This window comes from Hyaena hyaena, unplaced genomic scaffold (genome assembly GCF_003009895.1).
Source record: "Hyaena hyaena isolate Hyena2069 unplaced genomic scaffold, ASM300989v1 scaffold_870, whole genome shotgun sequence".
NCBI classification, from domain to species: domain Eukaryota; kingdom Metazoa; phylum Chordata; class Mammalia; order Carnivora; family Hyaenidae; genus Hyaena; species Hyaena hyaena.
Window position 1 is genome coordinate 22,353 of NW_024081505.1, and position 16,265 is coordinate 38,617.

Consider the following 16,265-nt stretch of genomic DNA (forward strand, 5'->3'; position numbering starts at 1 on the left):
GGTCCCTGATAAAGGACCCAGAGAGGCTCAACTTGGTCAAGTACCAATGCGTTCCATCAACAGAGAAATGAAACCACACTGCACAAAAGACTGTGATCTTGTGGATGGGGGCAGGGCGTAGTTTCCATGAAAAGCAATGTCAGACACCCCCATCAGTGTCCTTTACAAAGAGCACCACTTCGGAGCTCCATCCCACAGCTTCATTTCTGTCCTGGGTCCACTCAGGAGGTGCACACTATCATCCCGTTCTCAGGCAGGGCAGCTCGAGACTGAAGCAGGGAACTTGCTCAAAGGCACAAGAGGTCCATGACTGAACTTGAATCCAAGGCTACCAGGCATCAAAAGGCTATGTGTCTAATCGCCCTACTCACCTGCCCTCATCCTCTGGCTGCAGGTGGGAACGAGACACTTCCTCATGGCCACCAGCGATCTCCTCCTTAGTTTAGGTTTGCTCTGTAAGAACGTGTGCTGGGCCAGACATGGGCAACTTATAATGTCCTCAGCAAAACTGCAGGAATATTGGAATAAGAGGAAATAAGACAAGTGCTCTTCTTTTCTTTATTAATGGGTTGAGCTACACAAAGACTTGATAAAAAGTTACATAAAAGGCTCAAGCATCATCGAGACCCTCAGGCATCACTCTCAGGTGACAACAATGGCCATCTGGTAATACTGGGTGGCAGAAGCTGTACGCTCACGGGCGCTCAACAATTCAAGTATCTTTTGTTCTAAGTAAATCCAACATGGAATTTCTAACCCAATGGGCTGCTAACGGAGGGAATCTGTCTGTGGCTCCAGGCCGACTGTCACAAGTCTGAGGGGCCTTTGGGTCAGAGCTGCCATGTGTTCGTGGGTCACGTCTCTTGGCAAAGTGAGACAGGCCACACTAGGCTCCCAGGCACTCTCCACAGCAAGCAACACAAGGTGGGGTCCGAGTCCTAAGAGAAACCATCCAAGTGACCCCTGTGTAGCAAAGTACAGGAGAAGCCAGTAGCTAGAGCCCCAGGCTACAGGGGTCGGGAAGATGGCTAAGATTACCTGCTGGAGAAAAAAGTAGCCCTCTAATTGGGGTTGTCAAAATTTTAGGAGGAAATCTGCGAGCACACAGGGGCAAAGGCATGGGGTGAGGGGATTTCAGGAAGGATGTGTGCCAGGAGATGTGAAGGGAGCACTATTCATGTGGTCTGGAAAACTAGTGGAAACACCAAAATGTCCTCAAAGACGAGTCCCATCGGGCTCCTCAGTCACGGAGTAGCACGGCCACCTGGTGTTCCAACAGACTCTGCCATGTGGCCACTGAGATTGTGCTGGGGACGCCCCCGGGGTACACTCCATTCTGGCTTGTCTGGAAGCCCTCACTGCCACAAGGGCCCACAGTTTTCTCAAACACAGACCTGTCTTTTAAAAGTGTTATTTATGTGTCACCTATGGGCAACACAAGGTCATGGACGATGAAGGCTGACCCCTGACTTGGCAGCAGGCAGCCCTTCATTAACCAGGGTCTCCCTCGAAGAAGGGAGCTGAGTTGTGGGACGACTGCAGGAAGGATATTCTGGAAGATGGGGCCAGTGGGCAGGTGCCCTGCCGGCACCAGCAGCAGATGGAAACCCTTTATCTGGTGACCTTCGTGGCTAAAGGCTAAGGGCTTCATTCTATGCCAGCTGATCAGTTTCCAATGTGATTCTCCCATCAGGCGCTGCTGCGGAGTCACAGGCTCCATGGAGGGCAGGGGGCAGGGTTGTGCTGGTGGCGGTCTGTGCCCGCTAGTCTTCCAGCAGTGGCCGCTGCCCTCCGCCCCTTCGCCGCCAAGAATCTCCATCCTTACTTCTTCCCGCCTGTTTGCTGCCGCCTCTTCATCTCATCTGCACATGGGGCTGCTGCGGACTCGGCTCAGAGGAGCATAAGGGCTGGAAAGAGCCTTGTCCTGTTAGGGTTAAAAAGTCCATTAACATTGCAGGATCTTGGGACACTCTGAGGTGCTCAATCTGGAATGTTCTTTGTTATCTTTCCTTTTAGGGTCAGACCAAAAAGGCCCATTTAGACAAATAAAGGAGTTTGATTTTCTAATTAACAGAAGTGCCAATTATTTCATTCTACGCAGAATCACTTCAGCTGGGCCCCTGGTACTGGTGATGTTGCCGAGTTAGGAACTCCGCACACTTTCAAAACCAGATAAGAATCCAGGTGTCTCGATGTCCAGTTAGGTGCTCACTTTCTCAGGATTTCTTTCTCCACAGAGCAGCCAGGTCACCTGCTGGGGCTGTTTTGGTTTGCTAGGGATCTGATTTGTGTCACACAGAAAGTCAGGTCGCTAGCCAAGCTACCTTGTCTTCTGACCTCCTCTCAGTGGTGCGCTGCTGGTCTTGCTACCCCTGCACACACCCTGGCTGGGAAAACCCAGTCTCTGGATCACACCAGAAACATCTGAGAGGCAAGTGGCATTGTCAGGAAGCTGGGCGTGTCCCCTTACAGAAACAGCTCTATGGGAGCCATGTCATCACCCCAATTCCTTCTTTCTCCTTTATTTATATATTAGAGTTAAGATCCAAGAGGTTAAGAAAAGTGTGTGCCAGGAAGGCAAGCTAATCCTAAGTCTGCAAATGCTTCCAGGGGTTTGCTCATTTACTGGGTTTTAAGAAGTGGTAGCCAGTCAGTGGACTCGAAGGGAAAATGGCTTCAGGTCTTGGTGTTGTTTTAGTAATAACAGTATTGGATCGTTTTTGGTTAAGGTTCGTCATGAACATGAGTTTACTGTTAAGCTAAGCCCACGTTAGCTTACTGTGATGTGTTCAGACATACATGCCCATCTCACTGTCTGTATCCAAGAGGCACCAGGCAGCACAGGCGGTGAGAAAGCGGCAAGTGACAGGTCTGGGAGCGCCCTCAGAGCGCAGAACAGAATCTGCATTGCCTGAAAAGGAAACAAGCCCCTTTGGAAAGCCAACCAGCTTCCTTAGTTTATACATTTAAAAAGGAGAAGAAAAAACCTTCTTAAAACTGACACGCCTGTGCCAGCCTCTCCACTCAGCAAAATGAAATTCCATTTCCTAACGCCTGCACTTCAAACACAGCAGAACCTTCTGGGTGAATGCCTCTCTCTTCTCTCCAGCTTGAAGGCCATAAGTAGGGTGTTCATCCTGAGGCCTCCGGCCACAGTCCCTGTTACTTCCAGGCTCTCGGTCCCTCCACTTCCCTCCATGTTGAGCTGAGTTTTGGCACTGCTGGGAAAACTCAGTTAAAAACAACAACAATGATATTCCAGACATGTTCTCAGCGAGGCCTGCTGAAGACTTAAAGCCTCAATAGTCAGTGGGCACAGACCCCTGTAATAAAATAATAACCACTAAAATAATTTAAAAATCTACAAAAGACACCCAAGCCCAGACACTTCAGGTCGGGGGCTGGAGCCAATGGGGAACTGATCATGGCTTGTCTGGTACTTTGTCCGAGGTACACACTTCAATGTCAGATCAATACTGTGTACTTGACAGAAACAACACAGCCACTGAAAGATGGGGAGAAACCAGGTTGAATCAACATGAGGGGCTTGGGTGCTGCTTCTGTTAGCATTGCTTCCCGGTCTCTTAGGAGACACGGGGAAGCCTGTGCCCTTTTGGCAAAGCCGGAGACTGTCTCCTTCCTGCCCACCCTCCCTTTCTCCCTTCCTGTGCCAGGTCCTCGGGCCAAGGGTCATGGTTAGAAATGGTTTTCAGTGCAGTTAGGCAGTGGAGGGTCCCGAGGGCCGGCCAGTTCATGGTCACTGCGGCCAGGGTCTCAGGCCTGTCACAAGATCACGCACTGCAGTTTGTGGGTGCCGGTGGCCCGGTCTCCCCGCCATTTGGTTTTCTTCTTCTTCTTCTGGCTCTTTTCCGGAATCTGTTGCCTTTTGAGACAGCGAAAGGCAGAAAAACAAAGTGAGAAAGGGCTTTGCTTCTCCCTGCCCCTCCCCTCCCGTGCAACAGGCTGGCCTGTGCTGGATGCTGGGTAAGGGCCTGGCCTGGAGAGCGTCTCTGGGCCAAAGAGAGTGGAAGGCAGAGAGGGGCAGGGCTAAGCCTTGCCCTCCTACTGCTGAGAATCCCTGACATCATGCTGTGGCTACAATTACTTAAATCATAAACTGCATTCTATGTTATACAGGACCGGCCTCTATTTTTGTGTTTCATGTTTTAAATAAAATGATGGGTCAGCTGAGGACAAAAGTTCTTTCCCTGTTTTCTGGTAACTATTTCTAGGTCTACAACCTGCCCTTGGAACCACAGGCCTCTAACCGAGACGTCCCCAGCCCCCGGTGTAGCAGCATGTCCAAACTGGAGGCCCATGCAAAAGTCTTCTCAAGCGTGCAGAAGGGGAGGGCTGAGCTGTCCCAGTCCATGGTGGGGAACGGTGACAAAAAGGCATGCATGCATGTGTGGATTTGTGTGTGTGTGTGTGTGTGTGTGTGTGTGTGTGTGTTCTGGGGACGCTGAGAGCTGTCATGGGCTGCTTAGGGTTTGGCTCTGACCGTGCAAAGGAATGTAGGCGAGACTACTGATTAGGATCTCTGGTAATATTTGCAGATCAGTCGTGTGTGCAGTGCGGAAAGCAGGCCCAGGTGCCACGCCTTAGAAATTTGAGCCTAGGAGTCAGAACTGTGGTTGTTCAGGTAGCATGTCCCAGGGTGCTCTGGTGTCAGGGTGGGAAAGGGGAGCCGGACCTGTCTGTGGTGCTGAAAGGTGTGGTTGTGTGGGGAGAACACCAGACAAGAGGAGGGAGCTGCCTTCAGGGACCCAGAGCTGCAGATCCTGGGAGAGGCCAGAGAGGAGGCTGAGTGGGCCCCACAGGCAGGAAGGCTTCTGGTACTAGGAGTGAGGGGGTGTGTGTGAAGGCAGGTGGGAAGGGCGGGGGAAAGAGATGGATGGAGGTACAAGAAATCTGAAGCAGGCCCAGAACCATGCAGCCTGGGCCCTGGAAGAGCACTGTGTTCCTCCAGCCCCCCAGATGCCCATCCTACCACAGAGGCCCCGCTTCTAGGGAGGCGTGCCTTGCTTACCTAATTACCCTCACCAGGTCGTGGAAGGCTTTGTCGACATTGAGAGGTGGGTCCTTGGCACTGGTTTCTATGTATGGAATCTGGAAGGCAAAGCTCAACTTGGTAAAAGTGGCCCAGGGTCCACCAAGCTCTGTTCCCTAAAACCGCAAAATCTCAGCTGTCCTGAGGAACTGCCTGGCTTCAGAGATGCCCCCCTCCCCCGCCACCGCCACAGAACCCCAGCTTCAAGGACCTCAAGCCCTTCGGTAGCTTCTTGCTCCTTACGGCTGGAAAATTTTACTGACAGCTTTTCCATTTCCCTCTTGTTCTCTAGTCCTAGAGAACTTTAATAGCCCCCCCAGAAATAGAAAAGAAGTGATCTTTTTATATACTTGAAGACTAAAGACTGTTTCATTTATCAACCTAAAATAGGCTCTGATGCTATTCTTTTTTTCCTTTCTGAGGCCCATCTCTCCCCCATGAGGGGCCCTCTCCAGAGGAGACTCTGCAGGAAAGCTGAGGCAAGGCTGGGCCACGGGCCGGACTCTGCACCCCGGGGACCCCTAGGTGCTCTGTGCCTCCCCGCCCCCAGCAAGCTTGCCGGGCTCACCTCTCAACTGTCTATGAGGCCGGGGCTCTGGTCTCTCAGCCGCCTTTCTCCGGTGGCCAAGTGACTTATTTGACCAAGTGACTCTGCACACTACTCTCGGCCACATCCTATTTTAGAGCTCCTGAGGCAAGTTCCTCTTTGGCTCGCAGGGCTGGTGCCCCACCCGGTGCAGGAAGATGGCATTTCTTAGCCCTGTGGCTGAGTCAGACCATACTACCGTTTATTACAGAGTTTCCCTTAGTTTAAGTCTCCTTGTTCCTGAAATCCTAGAATTCTCAGACCCAAGAAAATGCACATCAGCCTTTTTCAGTGGTAGAGGCAGGACCCCCAGAAAGAAGGAGGAAGGATGCCTGAGGACCTAGGGGATGCTACAAGTGGTGGACTTCTGAGTGGTGCCGGGGGACGGCAGGCAGCAGTGGTCTGGGGCCCCCAGATTCCTGGACTTGCTGAGTGGGCAGGGCCACAGGATATGAGGGGCTCCAGTTAGATCCCAGCCCCCACTACTGGCACCTTCCCACTTCCCCTCTGGGTGTGCACACAGAAGCACCTAGTCCTGGCCTCACAAGGTGCCATGGGACTCTGGCTTCCAGAAGCTAGCAGGGGTGCCTGCCACACGTGAAGGAGGCCCTGCAGCTGATCTCAGCACCCCTACCTGTCTGTGGAAGACCAGGCAGGAGGTGGAACATGCATCCAGTTCAAACCTTGACTCTCTGCTGGCCGCTGTGTGGCTTTGGGCAAACGTGTCACCACTCTGAGCTGTCTCCCACGCAGAGTGGAGATACTTGCTCACCTCAGACGCTTAAAGTGGGGAGTAAGTGAGGTCAGGAGTGTTGAGACCTGGGGGGTAAAACAGCCCACCGTCATCTCAACCAGACGACCTACAGCGGAGGGCAGTTTTCTTTCGGTGTTGTCAGAGGTTCAGAGAGTTGTTGGAGGACTCTTTCTAAAGCCTGAGCGAGCCATGTGTCGTCCTGTGCCCTGACCTGGGGGTCTGGGTCAGCTACGAGACTTCTGTCTGCAGCCACAGCAGTGTGTGGAGGTAGGTTAGGGTATGTTCTGGGCAGTCGTTTACAACACACTCTTGTGAAGTAACAGCTTACTCTGTCACTCCCCTATCCAGGCATCTGAACTGCTGATCATTTTTATTTTCTTCACTGGGCTTTTCTGTTTTGAAAGCATTACAATGAAATGACTTAGTTTTGTAACCAGAAAAAGTGATGAGATTTACCACAGTTCTTCGGGCTGGTCACAAGTGGCTTACCTCTCTGGCCTGGGAGAGCCTGTATATTTTGTGCAAACCCTGCGCCCTCTCCGTTCACAGCGGAGTGGGCACAATGCTTCCTGCCATTGTGGGGTCTCCATTACAGGAGAAGAGGTGTGCTCAGGACTGTGTCCTGACCACATGGAACCTTCTTCCCCCTCCCTGTACCCACCCGAGGCTGGGTGTAGGCATGGCCCTCAACACCTGTCCTGTGGGGCCACCTCGGCCACATCTCCCCATGTGTGACTGCCTTTCAAGCGGGCGATGATCACTCCATATTAAATGTGCAGGCACAAGCCTTCTGTAAACACAGCCGACCTCCCGGACTCATAGATGCAGACAGTTGAGAGGTGAGCCCGGCAAGCTTGCTGGGGGCGGGGAGGCACAGAGGCCTAGGGGTCCCCAGGGTGCAGAGTCCTGCCCGTGGCCCAGCCACCCCCCTTCCCTGTAGTCATTGCTTATCTGCAGAACGGAGCTCCTGCTGCCTGCACAGCACCCTCCCCTCTGCACCAGAGGGACGCACACAAGGTGTGGGGAAAGCCCTAAGGAGGCTGTGAAACGGAGCAGCTCCTCAGGCCTGTCTCTGTTCCCAACCAGTTGGAACTGAACCAACTGGTTCTGCTGCTGAACCAGCTCTCCTCTGGAGACTTTGGGACAGCTCTGTCCCGGCTGATCACTCCTGCCTCCTTGAGGCATCTTCTTCACTTCACTCCCATGATGTCTCACTCCAGCCCTCATATGTCACTGACCACTCAGGCCCTTTTGTGGCTTCCTCCTCGTTTCCCCACATCACTAGTTGAAGTGTCCCAACCTCGGTCCTTCATTCTGGGGCCCTTGCCCTACCTACACCTGCCCCCTTGGCGTTCATGGCTTCAAATGCCATCTACATGCTGCTGATGGCCAATATTTACCCCAGATGCTCTATCTGACTGCTGTCTTAGCATTTCCATCTGATATCCACTCAGCTCCTCAGACGACACAGATTCGCAAGCAAGCTCCTGTCTTGCACACACTTAATCCTACCGTCTCCTCTGTCCAACTACTCTCACTCCTGTGTCTGAAAGTTGCTCATGCCCAAACCATGGAGTCACCTGCCATTCCCTTCTTTCCCTCTCACCCCATATCCGATCTGAGCACCAACCCTGTTGGCTCTCTCTGAAACATGTCCAGAAGCCAACCACCTCCTTGCCACTTCCAAGAGCACCCCCCTGGGCCATGTGAACCTGCACCTGCATTATTGTGGCAGCCTCTAATTCATTCTCCTGCTCCCACAACCTGGTCCCTACTGACCCTTCTCAACATGGCCGCCAGAGAGAAGCAGTCCAGCCAGACCTCCTCACTCCTCACTCCAAGCCCTCCAGCGGTTTCTGTCTCCCTCGAAGTAAAAGCCCATAAGGCCTTATCCCCCTTCTCTGACCTCCTACTATCCACCCCTCCCACTCCTGCTCCAGCTGGCCTTGCTGATCCTCAAACTCCTGTCTCAGGGTCTTTTCACTGATAATTCCCTCAGCTGGAACATTCTTTCCCCAGAGATGTGCGGTGTTTACTCTCTCACCTCCTGTATGCACCCTCCCTAGCAAGGCTTTCCCTGACTACCCTATTTGGAAAAGCATCCTTCTCCACCTCACATTCCTGACCCCCTTCCCTGATTTACTTTTTTCCATAGCACATGTCACCTTCCAACACACTGTAATTTGTTTTGTTTATTATCTGTTTCCTGTCACTAAACATAAGCACCATAAAGCAAGGGGTTTTGTTTCCCAGGGCTTGGGGCAGTTAAATGAACATGTGAATGAACACAGGAGGCACAGAGGAGCAGAAGTAACTTGCAGTGAGCCCCCTTCCTCTACTCACACAGCTGGGCCCACCAGGCAGAGGGAAGGGGCAACCTTGTAGCAGACCACCCAGCAGGCAGAGTGGACCTCTACATAACTGACCAAGGAGGCCGGGGCCTGCGCTGTGCCTGTGCGGGGGAGGGGTGGAAGAAGCCCGGGGACCCCACCCAGCACATCCAGAGGGCAAAGGGGCATCACAATGAACTGAGAAAAAGAAAACAAAGATGTCTGCTGATATTCATGGTGTGGCCTGGGCAAACCTCAGTCTGACCAACCGTAAGATGGGCACAATGATACCTACCTCAGCGTGTGCTTGTGAGGCCTAAATACCCCCCTCCCCTGGCATAATGCCTGTCACAGAACAGGGTTCAATGAACTGCAGCTGGTCTGATGATTCTAAGCATAATCAGGCGGCTGGCTCAGAGAACAGGACAGACGCCAACCCCTGAACAGCCCAGAGATGAATCTGCTGTGTTGGGGGCCACAGCTCACAGGCCACTGCAAAGCCCCTTGGTCCCCACATCAGAGCCTCTTCTGACTGATAAGAGGGTGCTTTCTCTATCTGTTTTGTTCCACAACATATCCCTCATCACGTATGTCCTCTCTGTGGAATCTAACCTGCTACCCAGGAGGCCCGGGGTACGTAGGAGTGATGGGCACAGACTCTTATACGTCCCTGACCGTCCAACACGCACATGCACGCGCACACGCGAGCGCGCACACACACACACACACACACACACACACACAACCTACATTGTGTTTGGTCGCCATTTCTTTTCCTTGCTCCCTGGTGATTTTCCTCAAATGCATCAGATCGACCTTGTTGGCCACGAGGATCATAGGAAATGACTCTCTAGGAAATAAAGGAACAGTGGCTCGTGAGGTTTCACTGCCCCCCATCCCCCATGCCTGGTGAAGAAGGGAACACGGTCGCATCTCAGGCAGAGTGCGGCCCACGCTGCCTCCCTGGGTGCCCTGGGGCTCACTCAGGAGTCCTGTCTCTCCACGTCCCCAGGCAGCGGAAGGGGGCCTCAGGACTGCTGGTTTGGAGGCTTGTGCTTGCTGCAGGTTGAGGAGCTCAACACTATCAGTGAGGGCTCTGATAGACTGCTAGGTGGTGGGGGAGGGTGCGTGGGGGGGCTAGCTTCCCAGACCTGCTCCCGCCCATCTCCTTGTCATCCTGGCGCACCAGCCACACAGGGCAGCTGTGGCCGTCAGCAGTGGCTTGGGAAGAGCACCAGGGCCAACGTCTGGTACACAGCTGGCACTCAATAAATGGCAGCTGCAAAATCAGGATGGCTCCCAGGAGAGGAAGAGTGGGATCACACGGCATGTCTGCCTTAAAGATTCTCACTGGCATACTTGGCCATATTGCTGTCCAAAGATGAAAGAAATGTCGGTCTTACAGCATCTTTAACATCATTGGGCATTTTCATTTTTAAAAATTCAGAATTTCACAGGTAAGAAATACTACATTATTATTTTCCTTGCAGTTCTTGGGTTAGCCAAAATGTTGAATATTTTCCCATATCAGAGTCATTTATGTTTTCTCTTGAAATTCCTATAGTCAGGGGCTTAACCCACATTTACATCCCAGAGCTTTATGTGTATATGTGAGTGTGTGTGAATGTGTATCCCTTTCCTGGTAAAGTTATTAATACTTTGCCTTTGGAATTGGTGTGAACTAGACTTTTCTGAATTTACTAAGATTTGTTCAAAGCTTACTGCTTTCCTATTAATTTGTCCTCTTACTCTCTTTGCATTGCCTCTTTAAGAGCCAATTAGCTGAAAAGACCAGTTAGGCTTAAAAGAGACTACCAATTACTTAATTACTCCATATAATGCTAAGGAAAAAAACGAGCTTTTAATTAGGTGCTTGTAAATCCCAGAGTCAAATGTGATTTAACCAGTTACAATGCGTATTGGAGAGAAAATTCACTTTTTCTTTGAACATAACAAAATTTGGTTAAATTGGGGATATCAGTGGACAGTTTAGGAAAGATGAAAGGGGGCTAACTTAAGGCCTTGGAAGTAGTTTGGCCCCAAGGAAAGAACTGGGGTAGAAGCCTGATCGACCAGTGTCTGAATTCACCTCTGCCCTTCTGTGCCTCAGGAGAGAGAGACTGAGACAGACAGACAGACAGACAGAGCCTGCTCTGAGCCAGGTGCTAGGAGGTCCTGGCCCAGCTGCCCTTACCTGTCCTTGACGCGCAGGATGAGCTGGTGGAAGCGGTCCACGTGCTCGAAGCTGGCCTTGTCTGTGACCGAGTAGACGATGAGGAAGCCATCCCCTGTGCGCATGTACTGCTCCCGCATGGCGCTGAACTCCTCCTGCCCGGCCGTGTCCAGAACTGGAGTGGGATGAGGCCACTCAGGGGCTGTCAACACTCACAGTGGAGCCCCCTGGGCCTGTGGACCCCCATGCTGCTGCTGCCGTCCCCAGACTGGCTCCAGACAAGCTGTCCCCATGAGAGGCTGCATGAGCTCCATGGGCTGAGGTATAAGGGACCCAGCAGGGCCTCAGACACCTCGAAGTATGAGGCTCTAAGAGACTCATTTGTGAACCTGCTGAGTCGAACCGACTGTGCTCTCTGGGCCTTAACTGTCTACAGAAAAACCTCACAGTGTCCATGATCAACGCTGCTACAAAATCCCTCTGGGGTCCCCACACAGGGGCTTGGATCCCGCTGCAGCCCTTACACACTGATTCTGGGGAAGTTACCTGGCTCTCTGAGCCCCCCCTTCCTCTTGGGTAGAATGGAGACAATGCTTCCACCTTGTAGCTCCTTGGGAGGAGAGCCCAGGACATGCGTTGGGAAAGCCCTGAAGAGGCCAGCCCAGGTCAGGAAGGATCCTCAGTTCTGGTGCAGACAGACAGCAGGCAGGCCGTGGGGAAAGAGAGGCCTCTGAGAGCCAGGATCACTCGCCCCTAGGATGGGGCTGTCACAAGGGTGATGGGAAGGGGAGCTGGGGAAGGCAGCAAGAATGGCTGGGGAGAAGGAGCGGGGTACCATCTCAGCGGAGGCCCTGTCCCCAACTCATCTATCCCCTCTCCTTCCCTCCACCCCATGGATTTCTCAAGCCTACTCCCCTTCAGCTTCCTTCCTGCTGAGTTACATGCTTGTCCCTAGGCTGTTTCAGAGGGTGACAGCCACAGCTGGGGGATCTCCTTTGAGATGCATAGGCCTGACCCCCTCAGCATCCCAAGCCCTGCTCACCATCCAGCATTGCCCATTTCCTAGCTTTCTCTGCTCTACTCTCAGAAAGACACAGTTTCCCTCTCCCTGGAGGCAGTGTAACAGGTAGAGATTTTGGAGCCAGATTCTGGGCTGATTCGTCATTCCTAGTGTGATCCTGGGCAAGCTCACTTCTCTGAGCCTTCATTTCCTCAAATGGGGATCCTAAGAGTAGCTTTAAGTTATAACACTTAGACCCTTGGAGCAGTGCTTGCCACAAAGCTCTGTAGGTGTGCCTGCTGCGAGCTTGTTCTCATCTGGGGTGGTATCCTGGGCCATCCCTCCTCTCTTGCTCACCCTGCCTTGGCCAGCTGACAGGACTCACTGCATTCTGCTGCCTGAGCCTGCAGGCCTCTCGCCACTCCTGAAGAGACCTTTCATGGCATAGTGTTCTTGCTACTCATTTCCTAGGTCCCAGCTGCTCTGTCAGCTCCCAGAGGCAGGGGCCTGGCCCATTCGGAACCTGGCGCACACAGAACCCAAATAGTAGCTGAATGAGTAAATGAACGTGAAGTCTATTCGATTTTGTTCATTCATTCATTAAAGAAACATCTGAGAGCCTACGCTGTGCCAGGTAGTGTTGCAGACACTACAGGTGCAGTGCCAATGAGGCAAGATCCTTGCTCTCCTGGGACTCATAATCTAGTAGGGACACTGGCAAACAAATGAGTGGGTAATAAAATACCTGGTGGAGAGGAGTACACACTGTGTGTGCCAGCTAGAGGCAATTGGTGGGAGTTGGTGTCACTTTGGGTAGGGATTGAGGACACTAAATAAATCCCATTAGCAAAACAGATGAAAATGTTACAGGTTTGGCTGAAGGGATGGGAAGGCCTGACATTCCGGTGGTATGTAATTAATGTATTTACAGATTTTGGAGGTGTGTATTATCCCAAACAAAAACTAGAGAGCTAGGATAAGTGAAAAGATGATCATTCAGAATTTTAAAAACCCAATTTAATAGGGAGCTGAAAATCGAAATGGACCTTCTGGAAAGGAAAAATGGTCATTTCCCCCCTGACTGCCATAGAAGTAATATTACCCATTCTTTCTAAAAGAATTATTGGAGGAAATACTTCAGCAAAGTGAAAAATAGATCTATGAAAGAATTGAAACAATTATAAGCAAGGAATACAGCAAAACATAAGAGTTCAGTTTAAATAAATATCGTTACAGGATTTTAAGTAAATGAATGATAGTTTAGAACTAAAATCTATGATGATCCATCAGTGAGGGGTGGGGCTGGGGAAAAGTAAGTTACTACTAAATGTCTTGCCTCATTTGGGAATAGACTAAAGATAATAAATACATCCAGATGTTAACAAAAAAATATAATTATACACACACACAAACATATGTCTGTACATAGAATAACTGCTAGAAATAAAACTCAGAAGTTCTTAATCACCAGAAGAAAAAAACCAACAGGACAAATGGGACCAATCCAACAAAAGGCAAGAATAAACGAAGGCAAAAATATGAAAGCTAAAAAAAGAGACGTGAAAGAAGATGGCAGACATAATTCTAACTATGCCTAACAAAAGTAAATGCAAATGGGTTAAACCCACCTATTAAAGCAGACACCCAATACAAAATCCACTTGTCTGCTGCTGCAAAAGACACATATAAACCAAAATGACACAGGAAGAATGAAAAACAAAGGGATAAAAAAGGAAATGCCAGCCACATGCATCCACAAAAGAGAATTCAAGGACGACGCATTGGACAGGACGAAGCAGGGTATTTATAATGGGAAAAAGTACAAGCATCAAGAAGTGCCAAAGTCATGAATCACAAGCATATAAGAATGTTGCCTAAGATATATATATGTATAGAAACCTGATTTTTAAATACAGTAGGTATTGACAAACCCTATAATCATTGTGAAAGAACTGAACAGGTCTCAATGGGCACATGAAAAGATGCTCAACATCACTTATCATCAGGGAAATACAAATCAAAACCACACTGAGATACCACCTCACACCTGTCAAAATGGCTAAGATTAACACCACAAGAAACAACAAGTATTTGCTAGGATGCAGAGAAACGGGAACCCTCTTGCACTGTTGGTGAGAATGCAAACTGGTGCAGCTGCTCTGGAAAACAGTATGGAGGTTCCTCAAAAAGTTAAAAATAGAACTATAGGGACATCTGGGTGTCTTGTTTGGTTAAGCATCCTACTCTTGATTTTGGCTCAGGTCATGATCTCATGGTTTGTGAGATAGAGCCCCGCACTGGGCTTCTTGCTGACAGTGTGGAGCCTGTTTGGGATTCTCTCTCTCTCCCTCTCTCTCTGCCCCTCTCCCATGCATTCTCCCTCCCTCTCGCTCTCTCTCTCAAAATAAATAAATAAACTTAAAAAAATAGAACTAACCTAAGGCCTAGAAATTGCACCACTAAGTATTTACTCAAAAGATACAAAAATACAGATTCAAAGGGGTACATGCACCCCGATGTTTATAGCAGCATTATCAACAATAGCCAAGTATGGAAAGAGCCCAAATGTCCTTCAACTGATGAATGGATAAAGAAGATATGGTGTGTGTGTGTGTGATGGAATATTAACCTAAAAAAAAATGAAATCTTGCCATTTCCAATGACGTGGATGGAGCTAGAGTGTACTATGCTAACTGAAATAAATCAGTCAGAGAAAGACAAATACCATATGATTTCACTCATATGTGAAATTTGAGAAACTCAACAGATGAACCTAATAGGGGAAGGGAAGGAAAAATAAGAAAAACCGAGAGAGAGGCAAACCACAAGAGACTCTTAAATACAGAGAACAAATTGAGGGTTGCTGGAGGGGATGTGGCTGGGGGAGAGGGAATGGGCTAAATGGGTGATGGGCATTAAGGAGGACACTTGTTGGGATGAGCAATGGGTGTTGCAGGTAAGTGAGGAATCACTAAATTCTACTCTTGAAGCCAATATGACACTCTATGTTAACTAACTAGAATTTAAATATATTTGGAAAAAAAAAGAACTGAACAGGCCTCTCTTAGAGACAGATCAAGTGGCCTCCCAAAAGTAATGATCTCAATAATGCCAAATTTAAAAACGTAATCTGAGAGGACAAATTTTACACTCAAACAGTAAATAAGCATGTTCAAACATACAGGAAATTGTCACAACAATTGGCCATATATTAAGCCATCAATAAAAATTTCAACAAATTCCAGAAAGTAGATGTCATATGGGCTATCTTTTTGCTTATATGCAAAAAGATCAGTAACTAACAGCAACATAAATATATATATATATATATATATACAAACTGTTCACTTCAAAGTTTAAAGAGCTCTACTGCTCAAAAATGCTCTAGTTAAAGAGAAAAGCAAAGTAGAAATTACAAACAATTTAGAACTGAATGACAATGGACAACAAGAAAACCTCTGGTTTGAGGCCAAAGTGGTACTCAGAGGAAAATTATAACTTTATTTTTTTTTTATATTTTTATTTATTTCTAGGAGAGAGAGACAGCGTGAGCAGGGGAGGGTCAGAGAGAGAGGGAGTCACAGACTGAAACAGGCTCCAGGCTCTGAGCTAGCCGTCAGCACAGAGCCCGACGCGGGGCCCGAACCCACGAACCGCGAGATCATGACCTAAGCGAAAGTAGGACACTTAACCAACTAAGCCACTCAGGCGCCCCGAAAATTATAACTTTAAATGCACTTCCAAAAACAAGAGACTGAAAATTAACTAAGCATTTAAACGAAGGGGCTAGGAAAGGAAAAATAAAACCAAAGAGAGAAGAAATCATCAATGAAAGCAGAAATTAAGAAAATGAGAAGTAGTAAAAGTAGTAGATATCTAAAAACCAAAAGCTGATTCTTTGAAAAGACCAATTACAGAAAAAAAGCCTTTCGCAATTCTTTCCTTTTTTTTTTTTTTTTTAAATGTTTTATTTATTTCTGAGAGAGACAGCGTGAGCAGGGGAGGGTCAGAGAGGGAGACACAGAATCTGAAACAGGCTCCAGGCTCTGAGCTGGCTGTCAGCACAGAGCCCGACGCGGAGCTCAAACCCACGAACTGTGAGATCATGACCTGAGCTGAAGTCGGACGCTCAACCGACTGAGCCACCCAGGTGCCCCAGCCTTTCGCAATTCTTATCAGAGACAAAAAAAAAAAAAAAAGACTAATAAGCCTTTGGAATGAGGAAAGGCCTATGACTATGGATCTAGATATATATTTAACAATGAAAGAAAACTATATGCAGTTTTATAGCAATAAAGTTTCAAATCTTGATGAAATAGACAATTGAAGGAAAATATAAATGAACAAAATTGGCTCAAGAAAATATATAAAA

The 16,265-nt window shown here is 49.1% G+C and overlaps 1 protein-coding gene across 3 annotated transcripts in view; it reads right to left on the minus strand.

Moving 5' to 3' along the window:
* Positions 1 to 525: 525 nt before the first annotated feature.
* The window catches only part of MRAS (muscle RAS oncogene homolog), a 54,501-nt gene continuing 38,761 nt past the window's right edge, over positions 526 to 16,265 (minus strand). For all 3 annotated transcript variants that reach the window (XM_039220219.1, XM_039220218.1, XM_039220217.1), the window contains 4 exons: positions 10,915 to 11,068; positions 9,471 to 9,570; positions 5,030 to 5,109; positions 526 to 3,883 (listed from right to left, as the gene is read on the minus strand). In XM_039220219.1, coding sequence (XP_039076150.1) covers positions 3,784 to 3,883; positions 5,030 to 5,109; positions 9,471 to 9,570; positions 10,915 to 11,068 — 434 coding nt within the window. In that variant the 3' untranslated portion in view covers positions 526 to 3,783. The remainder of the gene's footprint in view (positions 3,884 to 5,029; positions 5,110 to 9,470; positions 9,571 to 10,914; positions 11,069 to 16,265) is intronic.